Raw genomic sequence first — 20,626 nt, 5'->3', positions numbered from 1 at the left:
AGGGGCTCAGATTCTGCATTCTGCTTTAGCCCCTTTATGGCTCTCCAGAGGTGTCCAGGGACAGATAGCTGATGAAACCAGCAGCTCAGGAATATCCAGCATAAAGGGGTTTGCAGATGGCGTAGAGGTTCCAGAATATGCCACCCGTCTTACAGCCCTCAGTGTAGCAACATGCCATGGTAGGGAGGGGGCAAGGCAAGAGCATCTAAGTTCTGAGTCTAAAAATCAGGCTGAATAAGCATGCTAACGGTGAGACGATTATCTGAAACAGCAGGACCCTTCCCACATCTGCCTGCAGCATCTATACAAGGCAGAGCTTCTCTCGCTCATTCCCTCCCAAACTTTTGGTTTTCTCTATTCCCCTGGAGCCTCCTTTTCCCTTTACTCTGACAGAGGCTGTTTCTAGCAGTAGCAGAGTGGGGCAGACATCCCGATGAGTACTTCACTCCACGCTGCTCTCCTTCTCCACAGCTCTCCTGTAGGGATGGGTTCAGAGCTGGGAATGGAGCAACTGACAGGAGAAGTGCCAGGGAGGAGACAGGTAGCGTCTCACAAAACAGCATCAGTGCCTCCTAGTTGCTGGGTGTGAGAACTGTAAAGGAAAAACCCCAGCTTCTGAGACAGAGGCAACTTGTTGGGACTTGTGACACAGGAGAGGATACATCTATCATACACTCAGCTGTGGGTTAGCCATTCCACAGGTTTATGACTTTACATTGCATCATAATGGGTAATGTATGAAAAGATACATATTTTCCATTTAGTAACATCTTGCTGGGTTTTCATCTAACTCTTATAATTTTAATTATAAAATGAACATAACCTGTATCAAATTATAAATATGTTAACATATTGAACGAGGAGAAGAAAAATAAGCACCAGATTTTATGCTATACAGGCACATGAAGGTATGGTAAAAAATCTGGTTTCCTTGACCACATTGTCATAATATGCATATATAACTGCTTATTGAATCCAGGCTGTGTAGACAACAGCAAGAACACTGGCTCCATACCATCACAATGCATGCCCACAACAAAGAGGAGGAAAGAACAGGCTCTTTCATTGTGTGTTTCTAAGTATTACCAACATAAGGGCTAAAAACATTACCTCTGTCTGAAGTATATCTATGTATCCATGCATAAGTTATTAACTGTGCTCCCTGAGCACAGTTGCTGAAAATATTAATATATTCAAATTATATTCTAGCTACTGCAAAAACAGTAGATCAGACAAATGTATTAAAATCTCTTCAGACAAAAGAAGTGTTATTTATATAGTTTCTCCCCTTTTTACTTAAAGTCTTGAACATAAACCTTCATCATATATAACATACTAGAAAGCAAGAGGATCCTTAGCTATCTGAATGTGGATTTAAGTTCAAATGTAACCATAGCACACTATTATACTTCTCATAAACACATTTTCACTGATATTATGTGACTTGCAGTGTTTATAGAGCAAGAAAGAAGTAAAAATACAATGCTGACTGTAATGCAAGGATGCCTTCTTTCAAACCCTGCAGGTCAAAACACCCTGGACCTAATCCTGAGGTTTGGCCAAACTGCACACAGCAGGAATTGGGAGTTGCAACGATGCCTTAAAGCCATGTTTGCCTGTCCCTGATCCTAGGCCACCATGTGTAGGGCTGGTTCCCTGGCTTAATTTAGAGAAAGATAAGGGCTGGTTGAGTTTCTCAGTTACTAACTGCTCTAAGGGGCCAGAACAGTCATGCCAAAGTCTCCTTTGCTACAGCTATGCTCCTTTTTCTCTGTTATGCCAGCAGCGGTGACCAGGAGAGTGGAGTAAAAGCTTTTTTGTTACTGGAGGATTCCCCCTTTGCATTGGTGTGATCCTTCTGGGGACAGACTCTCCAATTGTGGGATTATTGTGCTGCAATAATGCAGCAGAAAGTGGCTGCACCCACATGCAAGAATCTGGCCAGTTGACATTAATTCTAAATGTTTACCCAGTGTGCATGGTGAAATTTCACCAAGCTGACATCCAGGTCCTCATCCAGATCCTTTAGACAGCACTAAACTTTGGTTAACAAATATGAGAAGATATTTCAAGTTAAAAGGCCTTTGCTGTGGTCAATAGCCAGTCATCCATAAAATATTTCCCTTTCTGCCACAGTTCAGGATTTCTGAATGCCTTGCAAAGAGATACTAAGCATGTGACAAGCAGATTTGCATCTCTGCCAGTGGGTGTACTAAGACCTTTTATCAGTGACAACAAACAAAGTAGGTGGTCGTCTACCTCTTTTCTCACTTAAAAAAAAAAGATGACATTTTTCACTGTCTGAAATGATTTTGGAAGCAGAGATACTGGGTTAACTCACTATGAATTATTAGTGGAAAAGTGGGTCTGAGAAGTGTGTTACATCTGAAATATTTTTCATCACTTGAACATGTGCTGTCCAGAGCTGGCCCTGTTTTACCAGTCACAGGGAACAAACATTTCACATTCACAGATGCTCCTAATTTGGTGCGGTTTGGAGTGTAATTTAGATCAAACGTATCCATGTAAATGAGTCAGGGTTTCTTAATTAGGTGCTCTAAAGGAAAAAAAACTTGGACCACATCAGTAGGTGTGGGTGTGGTGCCCACAATACTGGAGTTTTTCCTATAGACAAAGCTTAGTTTCATTCAGGAATACTGTAGGTCTTTTCGTTTTTTCAGGCACAATAATAAATCTGCAGATGGCATAGACATAAAGACGCTACTTCAGAGGAGCTGTCTAAAAACACTGTCTCTTTGGCAAAAGCCTTAAAGTAGGTCATTCTGCTGTGATTTAGGTTTATATTTCATTGCCAGCTTTTTGTTCCTATTATAAATAGGGTGCATTCCAGTCCACAGATTTGCTCTTAATTTTTTCAAACTGGTATTTGTTTACGAGGATTTGTAGATCTTCACAAGAAAATGGCCAATATCCTGTTAGAAGTACAAATACTGCAGTAGACCACAAAAAGAGATGTATGTTGCTGATAATCTGGAGATGCTGAAATGTGAAATGCTACTCTCTGAAAGCAAAAATATATTGATTTCTCTTAGTATGATGATTGAAACAGTTGTTGCATGTTTTGCAATGTGTGAAAAATGATCTGATCTAATATGATTTCTGCAGTCTTATAAGTGGGGTATATCCATTGGCCTGGCTGATCAGAATTTGTTTTTGAGTTCATATATTTGCCACTGACAAGCATGTATTTTATATATCTCTATCTATCAATCTAAAAGGAATATCAGGGTCTATTTTCCCCATCAAAATGCTGGGGGTTTACTTGCCAAACACTAACTAACATTAATGAGTTACTTGCATAAATTCTTTCAATTGACAGTAGAATAAATCTCATTGTGTTAAATTATTTTGTACAGAACACTGATATTTTGGCATTTGTCTTTTTTAATTTTTAATAAAAAAAGTTCCAATGAAGATTTTCAGAATGAAAAACACTGAAATTAACCCCTTGGTGACTTGGTTCTGCACTCCAACATGTTGGAGCCCAATCTTTTAAGATACAAAGACCCTTCTCCAGTATCCTGAGCACCCTCAGATATTTGGGTTTAAAAGAACTCTAAACTCAAAGCAAAACTCAGGGATTGCAAAACCACATAAATTAAACCCACCAGTAAAGTTCACTAGAACTTGTGAAACCCAGAAAGCAGGACCCTTGTGTGGGTGGACCACGGGCCTGACTATTTCACAGTAAATGAGGAGCAGAACCTAGAACTTGTGACATACTGCATGAGCTTCGGAAAGTTACTTACCTAACTTTTCATGTGTCAGTTTCCTCATATGTAAAATTAGGATAATAAAACTCATCTACCTTAAAGGAGAATTTCAGTTGTGAGACTTAATTAATATTTGTAAAGGTGGCAAAGAGTCCTGTGGCACCTTATAGATTAACAGACGTATTGGAGAATGAGCTTTCGTGGGAGAATACCCACTTTGTCGGATGCATGTAGTGGAAATTCCCAGAGGCAGGTGTAAATATGCAAGCAAGAATCAGGCTAGGGATAACGAGGTTAGTTCAGTCAGGGAGGATGAGGCCCTCTTCTAGCAGTTGAGGTGTGAACACCAAGGGAGGAGAAACTGCTTTTGTAGTTGGCTAGCCATTCACAGTCTTTGTTTAATCCTGAGCTGAGGGTGTCAAATTTGCAAATGAACTGAAGCTTAGCAGTTTCTCTTTGAAGTCTGGTCCTGAAGTTTTTTTGTTGCAGGATGGCTACCTTTAAATCTGCTATTGTGTGTCCAGCGAGATTGAAGTGTTCTCCTACAGGTTTTTGTATATTGCTATTCCTAATATCTGATTTGTGTCCATTTATCCTTTTACGTAGAGACACGTAACCAGATCAGCTACACCATCACTGGTTCATTCACCTGCACGTCCACCAATGTAATATACGCCATCATGTGCCAGCAATGTCCCTCTGCTATGTACATCGGCCAAACTGGACAGTCCCTACGACTTGCACTGTTATATTTTCCCTAAAACACTGAGAATTTGCCAAGTTCACATGTTACTGAAGAATGAGTGATTTTTGAGGAACGTTTTATTCACATTAAGAATTGCTATGTGTGATTTATAGGGGACTCCATGATATACATACATACTTTAGCATTTAAAATGATAGCAATGTAAAGATACCCAGGAAACCTGGTTTTGTTGCTCTTTTGACTAACAACTTTGTTTTCTTTTCCGTCTACTCTCTTAGTGCACACTTGCTGAGATGTATATTGTTTATGTATTGAGAGTGGCCACACACTGGCGGAGGGAGAAGTCATTTAATAAATTATACAGAAAATGGATTCAACTCCTTTTCTGAGTAACCTAAAGGAAAACTGCACTGAGCTAGACTCAGTATTTTCATTGTTTGAATTCCTCTCTGAATCTTTTATATAGATAAGATGGTGATCAATTGTTCTCCGTGTCCACCAAAGGCAGGACAAGAAGTATGCAGCTTTATTTGCAGCAAGGGGAATTTAGGTTAGATATAAGGGAAAATGTTCAACTCTAAGGATGGTTAAACTCTGGAACTGGTTACCCAGGCTGGCTGTGGAATCCCCATCACTAAGAACAGCTTAGACAAACATCTTTCAGGGGTGCTCTAGAAATACTTAGTCCTGCTTCAGTGTGGGCAAGATGGACTCGCTGATCTTTGAGGTCCCTTCCAGCCTTATATTTCTATGAAACAGTAAGCACATGTGTTGTGTGCACAAAGGTGCCTCCATGATATACTTTACATTTAGCCTTTTTGTACCAGAACATTGTATTGAAAATTTCATATGAGGTTTAAAATCCTAAACCTACAAGTGCCAAGCATCCTTGACTGCCATTAAAGTCCTTTGGGGTAAGAAGGTAGGTCCCTGGCCACTAGGTGTATTACCATCCATTCACAATCATGCTTCTTTTGTCCTCTTCAGATTCTCAGCATTGCTTCCCTTGCTCCATTTTGCAGCAGTGGGACTCAGAATGTCCTTGTTCCCATTGTTGCGGTTCTGGCCCTTTAGCGCAAGGCTAAGAGGGAGACTCACAACCCTAAGTAAGGCCCTGATTCAGGAAAGCATTTAAACACATGCTTACATTCTGTTGATTTCACTTAATTGCTGTTTGCTTATGTGCTTTCCTGAATCAAGACCTAAATCTTCATTCGCCTCTGTCTTCAGGCCTCCTGCAATCTCTCTGAGATCTGCTGAACTTCTCTGCTCCATGGAGTGCTTCATAATGACTATCTAAGCTTGATGAATTTTGCCTGATTTGGGGTTTCTTTGTGAAAGTTTCACAGTTGTATTTGTGATTTGTTCTGCTATGTAGAAGAGAGTTTTTCTGAGCCTAGATTTACTATCTAAGCTTGTCTAAACATGCTGATCTTCTGGTATAGTACATACTTTAATAAATGAAAATCACATGTGTAACTTGCATCTTTTCTCCTCCATAAAAATAAATATGGAAATTTTGCAGACGTCCCATGCTAAGTATTACTAGTTGTCATACAATAGCTTTAATTTCTGATTTATCCTTGGCATTCTGGGTATTACTGCTGGACTTGTCATCACATTGTCATTCCTGCCTCTTGCGTGGGCTATTGTTCAGCTCTTCATACATGTGGCTCCTTTTTTTAAAAAAAATAGGTAAAAATAAATCTATTTTGTTAAATGTAGTTTCCAGAAGCTGGTGCTCTTTGGAATGCGATAAAGCTGACCCATACTGCTGTGTTTGTTTGTCTGTTTTCAGTCACTGGATGCTCTGCTTTTCATGGTGCCACAAGGAAGCGGGGAGCCAATTTTTTTTTTAAATCAACTAATAGAGAAACCTCTGTAATACTTTCATGCCTTGTGTTAGAGAATATATTAGGTTACAGGGTATTTGCTGTTGTTTTCGATCAACACTGCCCCTGCTTAACAAGGGACTTATTTTTTGTGAAATTGATTCAAGTCATTATTATTAAATAACTAATGGTTTTAATGGGGGGCCAGGGTTCTGATAATTTCATTTCTGACTGAAAGGAGGAAAAAGCCTGGATTGCATGTACCATGTGAATGCATGTACCATGCTAAAACATAAATGGCCTAAAGCGTAGGAAAAACAGAGTGAACTAATTTTGCAGAATCAAAGGTGAATCAAAAGGAATTGGCTTCCACACGGACAAGGCAGCCAGATAGGCCACAGTACCTGATCCACGTGATAAACCAAGAGGCAACTGCAGAACTCCCCAGACAACTTGCCTGAAGTGCCTGCCAAGGAGCCAGATGCTGCTGCTGGAAGAATATCGTCCATACTAGGGCATCTGGGTTCGATGCTTTCCACTTAAAGAAGTGGGGAGAGGGATTGCTAAAAGGCATCCAGGTCACTGTCTTTGTGTTTAATTGTTACAAAAAATACTTATTAATATAGTAAATAATATAATATAATAATATAGTAAATAATGCTTTTGAGGGGAAAGTATGAAATTTAAGGATGTTTGTCTCTAATATATTGTTTGATACTTTTAGCTGTTTTATGTTAGTGCATATTAGATTAGAGAGGCAAAAGAATCTTGTGGCTACTGCAGCAGACTCTGTGCAATGACTTTGAGCTTGCTGGCTCTGCCACTGACTTACTCTCTGACCCTGGGTAAGTCACTTAAATTCCCTGTGCCTCAGCTTTTCTATCTGCAACATTTTTATAATAATAGCTACTTCCAAGAAGGGTTAGTTAGTTAATGTTCATAAAGCACTTTGGGAGTCCTGGATGGAAGGTGCTGTTTATTCCTCACTTGAGATTACAAATCTCAGTTTGTGAATTAGTTGCTGTGGAGATAGTGATTTCACAAACAGAGGGTGGTTACTTCATGTAGGATGAAATTCACCCTTATGCAGAGGGATAGTGCATCACTGATGGCCTGTTTAAGCCCTCAAAATAGGACCTAAATGGGATTTATGGGTTTACATAGACTTTGGTGGTTCCTAGGCATAGCTGGCTTTCTGCACAGAGGTGAATTTATCTCCTGATGAAAAAACAGGAAGAACGGGTAGAATGCTGAGCAGTCACAGTCCCGTTTTCAATCAAAAAAAGAAACAAGGATTTGAAGGGAGTGTGGGGACACACACAATGCTGCATCAGTAGAATATGCTAACACAGAACGGGTTATATTATGCGGACTTTTTACTGAGAAAAATTCCCACTAACTTCAGTGGGAGTTCTGCTGTATTAAAGATAGTAGAAACTGGCCTACAGTTTGTGGTTTGATTTTATAGAAAATGTCAGTGGCCTCTAAGATTCAACTACTTTTTAAAGACCATTCCTTGCAAAACACTTGATGTGGCATTAAACTGGCATATGTCATGTGATTTGTCTAACCAGTCCTGAGCTGTGTGTTTTTACCATACATGTTATATGGACAGATTTCATGTAAAATCAATGGGAAACTAAAGGTTTTGCCCTTCTGTTGCAAAATGCTTAAAACAGCAAGTGCCCTAAAAACCTGGTATCCCATTTGCGCTGTAAAATAGAGCTACACTTGCCCTAGTGGGTGCTACTCTCTGCACTTAATAAATGACATTGTGATAATACAATTTAACTTGCAGTGTTAGCTGTTTCCCTTTAAAAGAACATGAGATTTCTTTAATGTGTGTTCTGTACATGAGGGAACTCGGTGCAGTTTAGATCTTATGGATGTTCTGTGAAACAGACAGGCCTGCTAGTGTGGGCAGACACTGCACATACTTTCCAGTTCAGTTCAGTTCAGTTCTGTCAGTACCTCACTGTTCTGTTCTGCTATTACAGCACTAGACCTCTCTTGCACAGCAATGACTGATTGTGTCAAATATTCTGGATGCACTTCTAAAGACTAGAAAGAGAGACCGTTCTCCTCAAGCTCATTTCACATCTGATCTGAACCTACTTCTCCAGAACTGAAAAGCCATAGATAAAATCTGCTGTACAACCTTTCTCTCACCAAGATTGATAGTGGTGTCTTCCTTATAAAGGCCAAATCCTCTCACCAGTGCCAAGTGTACATCACTGGCTACCTCTACACTTGGAGCTAAGGATGCAATTCCCAGCTTGCACAGACATGTATTAGCTGTCGTCAGTACAGTAGCCCTGGTAGCATTGGGGGTGGCAGACGGACTAGCTGCCCTGAGTACACATCGATGGGGCTTGGGCAGGCTTGTACATGGGTGGCTAGCCCATGCCACTGCTTGCTGCTGCCTATGCTTCCACAGATATACTATTTTTAGTGCACTAGCTTGATGAGAACTAGCTCAAGTATGTCTATGTGAGCTGGGAATCATATATTTAGCTCCAGATGTAGACATACCCACTGTGCTGGCTGCTGGGACAAATGGAATTCTCCAACTCTCCTCTGCCAGTCCTCAGCTGTTCGTTACATAAGAATTCCACAGCTGATACTCCAGCCTAAGTGTTCTAGGGTCTTGCTTCCCCCTTTGCCCCTACGCGGAAAGATCGGAGGATCTGAGTAGTTGTAGATTCTTCAGCTACTCCTGTCCTATCCTCCTGTGGCAGCAGCGGAGATCCCCCATAGACTTAAGCTTCACGGTGTGCAGGGGATGTGCACCTCCAGCACATTAGGTCCACAATGTGAAGGCCTCTCTGTAGCAATGAAGTTGAGAAAAGGCTTTTCCCCTGAAATTGCATTCCTGACTCAAATCAAACCAGTTTACTTAAACAAACAAACAAACAAACAAACAAACAAAAAATGGCAACAATTTGGGGTAAACTGAGCAAAGTTCTGCCATCACTCACCTTGTGCAACTCCACTGATTGCAAAGGAGCTGCCAGGACAGCTGGGTCATTGACTATAGTCTTGCAGAAGAGCCACTGAAAACATCTGAGTACCCAATTCTGCTTTCATATATGTCCATGTAATTTGCTTATGTCAGTGGGGTTGCACAGGTGTAAATCAGAACAGAATTGTTCCCCGAGTATAGGGGAAGCATTGTAATGATGGTTTCATACATACATTTGTTCAGAGTCCCAGCAAACAATCTCCTTTAATCTCTATGGACTTTGATTACAAGCTATCATAGCTATTTAACAAAAGCTCCCCTAGAAATGTTAACAAGCTTCCAGCATGGAAGATGGGGCACAAGGGAGATATGTGACTGCTGAGCTACACGCACAAAAGCACGTGTGCTCAGTAGATGTGCTGGCTGCACCAACACAGTGTGGAGATTTCCACATCATTCTCAGTATGGTGAGTTGAAGACCCAGCCTGCACCCAGATATGTATAGGTGGGAATTAATTGGAGGAGTACAGTGAGCATAGCTGGGGCAATAATGGAAGGATGTCACCTACGGCATGCTAATGAGTCAAACAAGTAATCATTTTTGTGGCTTTTGCTGCAAAGTAGAATTAAGGTTGCTGCATTGGGCTGGGATACCAAGAGCAATGGGGTGGCCACTCTTTCTCCACCTACTTCCTCCCCGTTGGATGATGAAGCCAAAGCAAAATCATGTATGTAGTTAGACATGATTAGATTCTGCATATAGCTCTGAACAGCGATAGCAAGATGGGTCATTGTACAGGAAATGATTGGTAGCTTGTATTATAGTTATACTTTAGTAAGATGTTGCTAGACAATCTCAGTCTGAAGGAGAGAGAATTACACATGTTGTTGGACCTAAGTACACCAGTTCTCATTTTAACTGCTTTAGTTCAAAACAAATACAAAATGTCTGCATTTCCCACATTAAAATACCCTGTTGTTAAATAATGTATGTATTTTCATTGTCCCTGACCTATTGGGCCTCCCTGGGTCACAGAGTGGATCCTTTCTTGCCCATTGATAATATGTGGTACAAGACAGCATAGACCAGGGTGACCAACCTGTGGCTCCGGAGCCACATGCGGCTCTTCAGAAGTTAATATGCGGCTCCTTGTATAGGCACCGACTCTGGGGCTGGAGCTACGGGCGCCAGCTTTCCAATGTGCCGGGGAGTGCTCACTGCTCAACCCCTGGCTCTGCCACAGGCCTTGCCCCCACTCCACCCTTCCCGCCTCCTCCCCTCAGCCTTCCATGCCCTTGCTCCTCCCTCCTCTCCTCCACAGCCTCCTGCATGCCACGAAACAGCTGATTGGGAGGTGCGGGGAGGGAGGGGGAGGTGCTGACTGGCGGGGCTGCCAGTGTGTGGGAGCTGGTGGGGGACTGCTGATGTATTACTGTGGCTCTTTGGTAATGTCCATTGGTAAATTCTGGCTCCTTCTCAGGCTCAGGTTGGCCACCCCGGCATAGACCTTTATGCCACCCCTTCAATTTTGGATGCCATTTGTTTCCAATATAACCTTCTACCCCAGCTTCCATATCATGGAGCCAAGACTCATAAAATAGTTCCTTCTTTCCATTAGGATGTGCTTATACAAGTCAGCACCATGTGCTGGCTTTCTTCATATAGATTAAGAATATTGCTTCCATAATGCTTATAGTCCCAAATGGTCCAATTTATCATTCTGTCCTATCTTGCACTGCTGGTGTGCTAGTATACTCCACTATTATACCAGCTGATTCACTGGGCTTTGCCACACTGATAATTGGAAATGCAGCTATTCATAGTCGGATAGATAAGAACATGTGTATATTTAGATAACAAATCTGCCCTCCTTCCTCCTGTGGAGGTATGAGGACATATACTGAGGACATATGCAACTAAGTATCATTATTTAATTATTTGTATTTCAGTAGTGCCCAGCTGTGCCAAGGAGCTCTATTGGAGTCTAAGGAGTCTGTTCTTGCTCTGAAGAGATTACAGTCAAAATAGACAAGACAGATAAAGAAAGTATCATCACCATTTTATAAAGAACCAAGGCACAGAGAGATTAAGTGATGTACCCAAGGTCACACAGAAAGTCCACGGCCAAGCCAGCAACTGAACCCATGACTCATGAGTTTCAGTCCAGTGGATGAACTACAAGATCACCCTTTCAGTCTTAAATAGCCCTTGTGCATATCTGATGTGATTTTTCCTTACAGCCTGGGTAACAGTAGTTTCTTCTTGGTGGGTCCACTTCTGGAGGGTAAAATATATCTTTATATATAGACCTATTCTGACAGCACACACATGGGCTGCTAGGAATAGAACCCTGGTCCTTTAGGCACAAAAACATAGGCCTCCATCACTTGAGCTAAGGTTCTCTTTTAGCAGACACCTTCCCTTATAATTCCCAGTTTGACAGTAATAGGTCACACAACCTTCCTTTAGGCCATTCACTAAAGGTCAATTTATACACACAGGATACATTACAGGGAGACTGGGGCAATGGTCTTTCCACAAGGCCAAATTTACTTTTTTTAATCTCTTTATGGACTTGCTTAAACCTTTCCATGCTTCATTAAATGGGGCCATCACACAACTAAATGGATTTCTTTTCTCAATTCAGCATTTATTTGGTAGCCATACATCCATACAATGATTTACATATGTTGTATGTAGTGAACTATAGAGTGCAGCAGAAAAGTATAAAGGTACCATTCATTAAAAGCTGGCTTTGGTCTGTTTTGTGGGGGTCACTTTTATTTATACTGGGTGAACTTCACCCCTGTGCCAAGGGCCTGAATGAGTCCATACAAACCACTTAGGCCGTACATACACCTCATGTTAAGAGCAGTTCTACTCTGAGTAGTGACTTTGTAAAATGGCACCTTCTTGCTGCATTGATCTGTTCTCAGTTTCTTATTTCCATAAATGCTTATTTATTTATTTCTTATTTCCAGCACAGTTAAGAGAGGAGCTGGATTCTATCCTTTGTTGTTTACTACATTGTAACCTGTTACACCTGTCCAACCCCATTGAAAATAATGCAACTTCGGTGCATCACTGAAGGCATTATTTGGCCTACAAACAGTGCTTAAAGTGTGCCTGGTCAAAAGGAGTCACACAACCAGTAAATACAATTTCTACAACTAGAGCTGGGGGTGTCATTTCAGCCCTCCCTAAGAGTAAGCCCCCTTTGATTGGCTGCTTCCCTCAATTCCTCTCTTCCAGGGGTATAAACAGCCAATCAGAGCCACTGTAGGCAGAACTCTCCCCACTCCACTCAGGAGCTGAAGCCATTCTTGGGACAGGGCAGGGGGAGAAAGGGGACCAGACCAGAGCCTACTAACTGATGGTGGCGCCATTCCTCAGTTCACAGTCAAGTTGGAAGGTCATATTGAGTGGGGTCCCACAGGGACCAGTTTGGGGTTTGGGTCTGTTCAATATGTTCATCAATTATTTAGATAATGGCATAGAGAGTACACTTATAAAGTTTGCAGACAATACCAAGCTGGGAGGGGTTGCAAATGCTTTGGAGGATAGGATTAAAATTCAAAATGATCTGGACAAAATGGAGAAATGGTCTGAAGTAAATAGGATGAAATTCAATAAGGACAAATGCACTGAGTAAGGAACAATCAGTTGCACATATACAAAATGGAAAATGACTGCCTAGAAAGGAGTACTGCAGAAAGGGATTTGGGGGTCATAGTAGATCACAAGCTAAATATCAGTCAACAGTGTAACACTGTTTCAAAAAAAGCAAACATCATTCTGCGATGTGTTAGCAGAACTGTTGTAAGCAAGACATGAGAAGTAATTCTTCCGCTCTACTCTGTGCTGATTAGGCCTCAGCTGGAGTATTGTGTCCAGTTCTGGGGGGTCACATTTCAGGAAAGCTGTGGACAAATTAGAGAAAGTCCAGAGAAGAGCAACAAAAATGATTAAAGGTCTAGAAAATGTGACCTATGAGGTAAGATTGGAAAAAAATTGGTTTGTTTAGTCTGGAGAAGACTGAGAGGGGATATGATAACAGTTTTCAAGAACATAAAAGGTTGTTACAAGGAGGAGGGAAAAAATTGTTCTCCTTAACCTCTGAGGATAGGACAAGAAGCAATGGGCTTAAATTGCAGCAAGGGTAGTTCAGGTTGGACATTAGGAAAACCTTCCTGTCAGGGTAGTTAAGCACTGGAATAAATTGTCTGAGGAAGTTGTGGAACCTCCATCACTGGAAATTTTTAAGAGCACGTTAGAAACAAACACCTGTCAGGGATAGTCTAGATACTTTGTCCTGCCATGAGTGCAGGGGACTGGACTAGATGACCTCTCAAGGTCCCTTCCAGTCCTATTATTCCCTCCTCCCCACACCTTCTCCTCCTGTGAATATTGGGATGGCTCCTCTGCTTCTACCCCAGGAGGGACCCTGCTATGTGTGTGTGTGTGTGTGAACCACCCTTGGAATTGTAGGAGAGGCAGAGGTGAGGCAGAATTGATGTGGTGGAACTGATGAGGGGCTGGAGAACAAGCAGAGGTACTTTCTCTCTCATTTCTGTAGAAAATGATAGATCCTTTCACTTTTTTCAGACCACTTTAAATAATGCCTTCAGAAACTTCATTACCACTGATGCCACAAAAGAAAGAAAGAAAACCCAGCTTGCAGTAGATTCCAGGTTGCTTTTGTACGGCTGCCATATTTCTCTCTTGTAAACTGGGCACAGTGAATATGGAAATTGCCAAGAGATGATAAACATGGAACTCAACAATGCTGTTTTTACAAGTCTGGATTTGTGAGCCACGTCCATCTCCATAGTATCTGAATGGAACATCTGTAGCATCTCATCAACTTTTCCAGAGGAGATGGACACTTTAAATCTTTCCTAAGAACTTGTGTAGGCATTCTCCACTGCACTGAACTTCACTGTAAGGTAGAACAATTAATGTTTGATGTAAACTGCAGGTCTTTTTTATGACTTATGCATGCACAAGAGCCATTTATATGAATAGAAACTTGTTGATGACATACCTTACAGTGTGCATAGCTCAAAAATAGAAACAAACCTGAAGGAGAATTTTCTAACCCATAACTTACAAAACCAACTGCATATATATATATATACTAAATTATTCTGGGTAATACAATATTGTATAATTCAACATAACCTAGTGTACAGTAATCCAAAGCATTTTACCCCATGTGAAGAGAAGTACTATTGTTCCATTTGCTAGTATAAAAACAATGAGTATTTAAGTCTAGCTGTACAGATCTTTTTGTGAGTAGAGATAGAATATATGTACATATTTGATAATCATATTCAGTTTTGCAAAAAGAGTATTCTGCATTGATAGTGTTAGATATTTAGGGTAGGATTTGGGCACCTTGCTCCTTTAGGCCCCTTTAAAAATCCCACTCCTTTAGTACTGTTAGCTTAACTTACTTTTTTAGATGTTCAAAGAGGATTTTCATTGTGTCACGGTTTGGCCTAGGAAGCTTCTGTAAAAGACGCCTTATGGATTTAACTCGAGTGCTGCTGTCTGGATTTTCTGATGGGGAAAAATAGAAAAAAAGTATAAGATTTGAGTGTCACTTTAGGATATTGTTTGCATTCAGTTATGTCAGACATCTTAGTAACGAGAGCTTAAACTAGAGGGCACTGTTAACGTGGTTACAAGTGCAGCTATCTTAGAATGTCTTACCCCATGTGATACTGATGGAGAGCCTACACAATAGCTTACAAGGGATTGAAAAATCTTTCTAATGGATCAGGAAACATTTTCTCATCAGAGAACTGACTTTGTATTCTATGCATTTATTTTAATAGGCCATTTGGATTTGTACAAATGCAAATATTCCACGGCTGGCCTACTTGTGAATAGTAAGTAGCCTTCTTATAAAGTAGAGTTTCCTATTCTGGAACTACATTCCACCAGTGCATCAGGATCTGCACTGGACACCTCCTTAAACTGAGTAACCATGTAATCTTTACTCTGTCTTTTTTTTCCTGTGCACTCCTCCAATGACCAGATTGGTTCCCTTTCTTTACCGCTAATCTCTCTATATCATGCTTTTGATCCACACACTTATGGATATTAATTTAATATTATGATTTAGCTCATGCTTTCTAGTGATCAGCAGTTGGCTACACACAATTCAATTTTTTTAGCTATCTTCTAGAATTGGTTGTATTGGTACCATCATTTTTAACTGCCTTTTAGTAGGAAACAATTACCATTACCAATATACAATCAGTAACAAAAGAATATGGGACTAAGAATGTTACTGCTGTCTTGGTCGGGATAAGCATTGTAGTTTAGTGTGATTCATGGTTTCAAGGACAAACGTTTTGCATATGGCTTATGCTTGTGATATTTGCATTTATTTGCATGAGATGTTGCAACTAAAACAAAGACGTACAACTGTGGTTTCATTTAGGAGCAGATTAGATAAGGTGACAATAGGCCTGATATAGAGAAAACATCTTGTAAGCTGCATGTTCTAGATAACCTGAGAATTCTTTTCTGATCTGATCATCTATAGCTTAACTATCATCTATAATTCTGAGTATATTTTAGTATTTAATATTTACATTGGTCTAGCATCCAGATTCTCCAGTCAAAGTTGAGCCCTCTTTGTGTTAGGTGCTGCATAAACCATACGAATACACAGTTTCTACCCTGAAGATTTTATAATCTAAGAAGCAAATTTATAGCACCACAGATCCATCATTTACATTGAGTTTAACTGTGCAATCTCTTCCTAGGAAGCTCAAAGTATTTTGAGAAAAGACTAGACCTCCGAATAATCAACGTAGAGATTATTTTTTCTTTTCAAAATCTTTCATGTGAATATAGTTTCAGGGAAAGTAGCGAGACTGACAACCCTGGAGAACGAAGTTATCCACAGAACAGACATAGGCATGGATGACAACAGACAGAGGTTTCTATGCACAGCCCTATCACTGTATTTTGACCATGATATCTAGGGACCCAACTGTACAGTGGAGAAGGTAGTTCAGTATCAATGCTCAGTCAGTCCTTGGCCTCTCTGTTGAGGCTGCCAAAAGTAGTGGTTATTTTTGTCATGTGGACACCCTGTCCTGTGAGAATTGAATTGAAGATGCTATCCAAAATTGTATAAAATTATAGCAGGTATACTTTTCAACTGATATCACTCAACGGTAGTTTCCATTCTGTTTTCCAGAAAGCGTTCACTGGCCTTAAGCACAGATGCACCCACTCAGCTCAGATGTGAATCTAGCCTAGGATTTTTAAAAAACAGAGTTATGAAAGAAGGTCAGCACCACAAATCAAAGCACCTGATGCTTGCTTATTGTTGAGTGCTCAATACTTCAGGGGAAATGCAGTACAGGAAGGATTTATTATAGGCATCTATGGAGATGTTTTCCCGTCCCACACCCCCAGGTTGATTTGCGTAGATATCTACCTGGGTGTCACCCTCTATTCCAGAAGTGACTGCATTTCAGAGATCAGGGAAGTGATTCTTACACGGATATAATCCATGAAACTTTTAGCATTACATAAATGCACAGTAATATTCTAATACCCAACCCCTTTAGAAAATGGAAAGTGTGGACAGTTCTTTTTTAAAGGCAGACTCTGCCTCCTTTTTAAAGTGCATAACCAAAGACATGGCCAGGAGAAAATAGGATGAGAGACAGTTAGCCAATTTCTAAAGCACAGAAATCCTAGAAGAAATGGTGCATAAAATTATTTTATGAATCAGCCTATTCGTTAATTGTTAGCCTATTGTAAAAGAGGAAAAACAGGCAACATGTGGTAACTTTAGTCAGCATTTCTGAACAGGGAATGATAAACACCTCTGCCTGGCTCTGGCATTTATCAGTACTGAGATATTATTACCACATAGACTCACAGCATGGTTACTGTTATCATCGAAAAAAAGAGCCAGCTAATCTTAATGGTTTGTAAAGCCGTTACCTGCACTGGTCTGACATTTATCATGATCATTTTACCACATGGGTCCTACATAGCAAAGGTATTTTATCTGGAAGGGACATCACTATGAATTATTATTTGCAGCTAGGTAGAAAATTGTATGTTGTAGATACCTTTTCTCATTATAAATCACAGTCACATTTCACCATTTCCCACACAAAGCTGCTGAGCCCAGAATTTTTGCCACAATGCTTACTCTCTCTACCTTTTATAGTTCCATGGAAACACTGGGTACTTTTTCATTAAAATGCTTGATGTTGTTTTTTTAAATGCTACATACGCTTGATTTTTTTTGGATGTGTTAAAGACAATTTTCTCCAACTTTATAAACTGAAGTTGATAAACTGTGTACTTTTTTAAAAACCTTGTTCCTGCTTCTATCTTAGCGGCCAGACTTGTCTCTGCTCTTGACCTTGTCAATGCAATATTTAAGAGTAGATCGGATGTAAGTCCTTATGTTTGATTTTGAAATACCTATGCATTTTCTTCTCTGCCTGAAATCCTTGCGTTCCACTTTAAAGCCACTGAACATTTTCTCCCTTCATTTTCCTAATTGGGAAGATCTTTTTCATGGGTGCCTCTTCATCAAACTAAAAAGAAGGGGGAGGGAAATCCTACCTGAAGATTTGTGTAAATAGTCATCCAAGAGGTATCACCAAACTATCTGTTGCCTAATGAAGCCCAGTAATTTACAATACAAAGAAAGAGAAGACATTTTGTAGATCTGACACTTCTTTTTTTTGAAACTCTAAGGCTAAGTCCAGAATATGAAATAGACTAATTTTTTTAAGTTAAACTAGCACAAAGGTACAACTTGTAATTGCAAAAATCAACAAAAATCCCTGTTAAAAGATTATCAGTAAGTTCTGGAAAGTTCTGTTTTCTTTTCTCTAAACTGTTTCAATAGGAATAAAAACAACCAAAAATTACACACACACATAATAAACAGGGAGAACATTTAGCCCCCCCTTTTTATTTTAGGATAAATATGGAAGGAGAATGTAACAATTTTAGCAAATTAAGATAATTTCATGTGAATTGCAGAAGGTACTTTTATGTTGCTAGTACATATATTTAGAAATTGTGTTCCTGTATTTAAAAATAAGGTTCTCTTTAAGAAAGCAAGACTGTAGAGATGCTCTTGTTTATATTTAAATGAAGAATGCATTAAACAAGCTACAAAGCATTTAATATTATATAGGCTCTTTTGAAAATGAGCTCTGGATAAACATTTGAACATGGAAGAAAACATGATGTGCCTGTAACATTAACTGTGGCTGGGTGAAAATGAACAAAGAAAGTAACCTTTAGCTTTTATGTCCATAAAGAATACTTAAACAAATCCCATTGAATCTTTCTTTTAATCATTAATTTTAAATGGACATAGCTATTTACAACAAACCACTTTGTTTTAGAACAGGAAGTCCAAGGTTTATCTCCAATAACTCACATTTTCTAGGAAGGGATGTATGTCTCTAACCTGACATGCATTCATTATTTTGCAAGGTACTGGAGTCTGACCTTTGACCCTCCTCAGACCTGCTGCATTATTCATGCCTGACTTACTTTGTGTAGTTTTACTACAGTACCCATTTCCCTTTACCAGCAGCTTCAGTTACTTGTTCATGTTTAACGTTAAACTGGCATTTATGGCTCACATTAATGCTTAATTTTATTTCAAGCCATCATCTCTTCTTTTTGTCCTGTTGAACCGAACTGTGTTGTGTGGCTGGGGAAAAGGCGCTATATGATTCTGCATAAAATATTGCACTATTGAGCTGTCATCAACACTAAGATTTTTTTTAAAAAGCGTGTTTCCCTCCTCGCTTTTTATATTGCACTGCTCACCATTTTTTTGAGAAACTTTATGCTGTGTTCAAAATGTCACACACTATTCCTACAGCAAATTCCGTAACCAGAGACTACATCCAACAATTCACACAATTGATTCAACTGCCAGGTTTTGTTTTTGTTTTTTGTTTAATCAGAACTGAGTAGGTTAGGTGGATTTTTGAGTGCTAATGAAATTGTGAGACTTATGGTGCTGGCTACTGCCAGCCATAGTGTGGGCAGACGCTCTGCAAGCTTCCCCACTGTGTTGCTGTGCAAGCATCCCTGCTGTTATGTTTGCTATAGTTTTAATGTCTGTGAAAAATTCCTGATGAAACTAAATTATGTTATGCTTTCTTGTTTATGTAAATAAAATACCCGATCTGGCCAGTTTGTCCTGCCCTTGCCCATTTTAGAAGCTCTCCCATAGTACAAGTGCTTAACTTAACCCCAAATCCTATCAACTACCTCTGTATTATCAGGATATGAGAATTTACTTAAAACAGAATGCACATTGGGCTTCATTTTTCAGTGGTGCTGAGTGCCCACCTCCCCAACTGCCATCAGTCGATTTCAGTATTCAGAACAAAGACCATTGTGGTTAAAAAAAATGTGAAGTTAGATTTTTTTTAAAAAAATCGGATTCCTCATATAATTTGAAAAACAAGGATATTTCATCTTGTGTAACATTAACGTCTCAATCTTAATCATCTGCTATAGACAATGCAAACCTTATTGCATATATACACTGTAAAATACTACAGCATTTAAAAAAATCCATAAGAATGTGCAAACTAACTAATGCTTGGTACAAGGAGAATAAATCAATTCAGACCACAAACTGGTTACTTTTTATTCATGCCTCAGAAATAGATGTTGCAAAAAATGAACATTACAAGAAACCTTTTTATATATCCAATTGATGAATTCACCAAATGTGATACAGAGTGGAGTTTTCAATGAATATTCATACAACTCTTGCAATCCATTAGCAAGACTTAAGACAATGAGTTTGCAACTCAATCCCATTTAACAAAAATATATGTGGAATTAATGGGGAAAAACAGCACTTACAAAACTTAAACTTTAATGTATCAAACTCCAGGTGCCAGAGTTTGAGGGAAATAACCAATAATAGTCATTTTTTACATATTTGATGGGACTGATTATGCAATGTGCAACTCTAAATGGCTTATAGCACATTGTAGCATGGTTCCATCCCATTGGCTACAGTAGGGTGCAGGCAGATGGATGACAGTGACAAGGAGAGAAGTGCTTTTGCTTAGCCGTGCGTTAAGATGCCATCCAGAAGCTCTGTGCACTGCAGACACTTCATTAGGATGCCAGGATAATGGTAAACTACCACTCAGAGTGACACCCCATTTCCTGCTTACTGAGCTCTCCAACCTCGGCAGATGTCAACAATCTCACAGTGCTACAGACCAGACCTAACTTTCCAGTCACTTTGACTCCAATTTTTTCCCCCTTAACAGTGCCATACATTACATGCAATATGTAACAGCAAATACTAAACGGAAGACAAAATTTGCTGCTCTAATTATAACA

General features: G+C 39.8%; 1 protein-coding gene across 4 annotated transcripts in view; it reads right to left on the bottom strand.

Annotated features, from left to right (window-relative positions):
• Window positions 1-20,626, bottom strand: part of ARHGAP15 (Rho GTPase activating protein 15) — a 458,500-nt gene that overhangs the window by 21,661 nt on the left and 416,213 nt on the right. For all 4 annotated transcript variants that reach the window (XM_048868642.2, XM_075117817.1, XM_075117819.1 and 1 more), the window contains one exon: window positions 14,692-14,797. In XM_048868642.2, the coding sequence (XP_048724599.1) occupies window positions 14,692-14,797 (106 nt within the window). The remainder of the gene's footprint in view (window positions 1-14,691; window positions 14,798-20,626) is intronic.

The sequence above is a fragment of the Caretta caretta genome, chromosome 11 (assembly GCF_965140235.1).
Source record: "Caretta caretta isolate rCarCar2 chromosome 11, rCarCar1.hap1, whole genome shotgun sequence".
Taxonomy (NCBI): Eukaryota; Metazoa; Chordata; order Testudines; family Cheloniidae; genus Caretta; species Caretta caretta.
The sequence above is the reverse complement of the archived record's forward strand: the minus strand, read 5'-3'. Positions and strand labels throughout refer to the sequence as shown.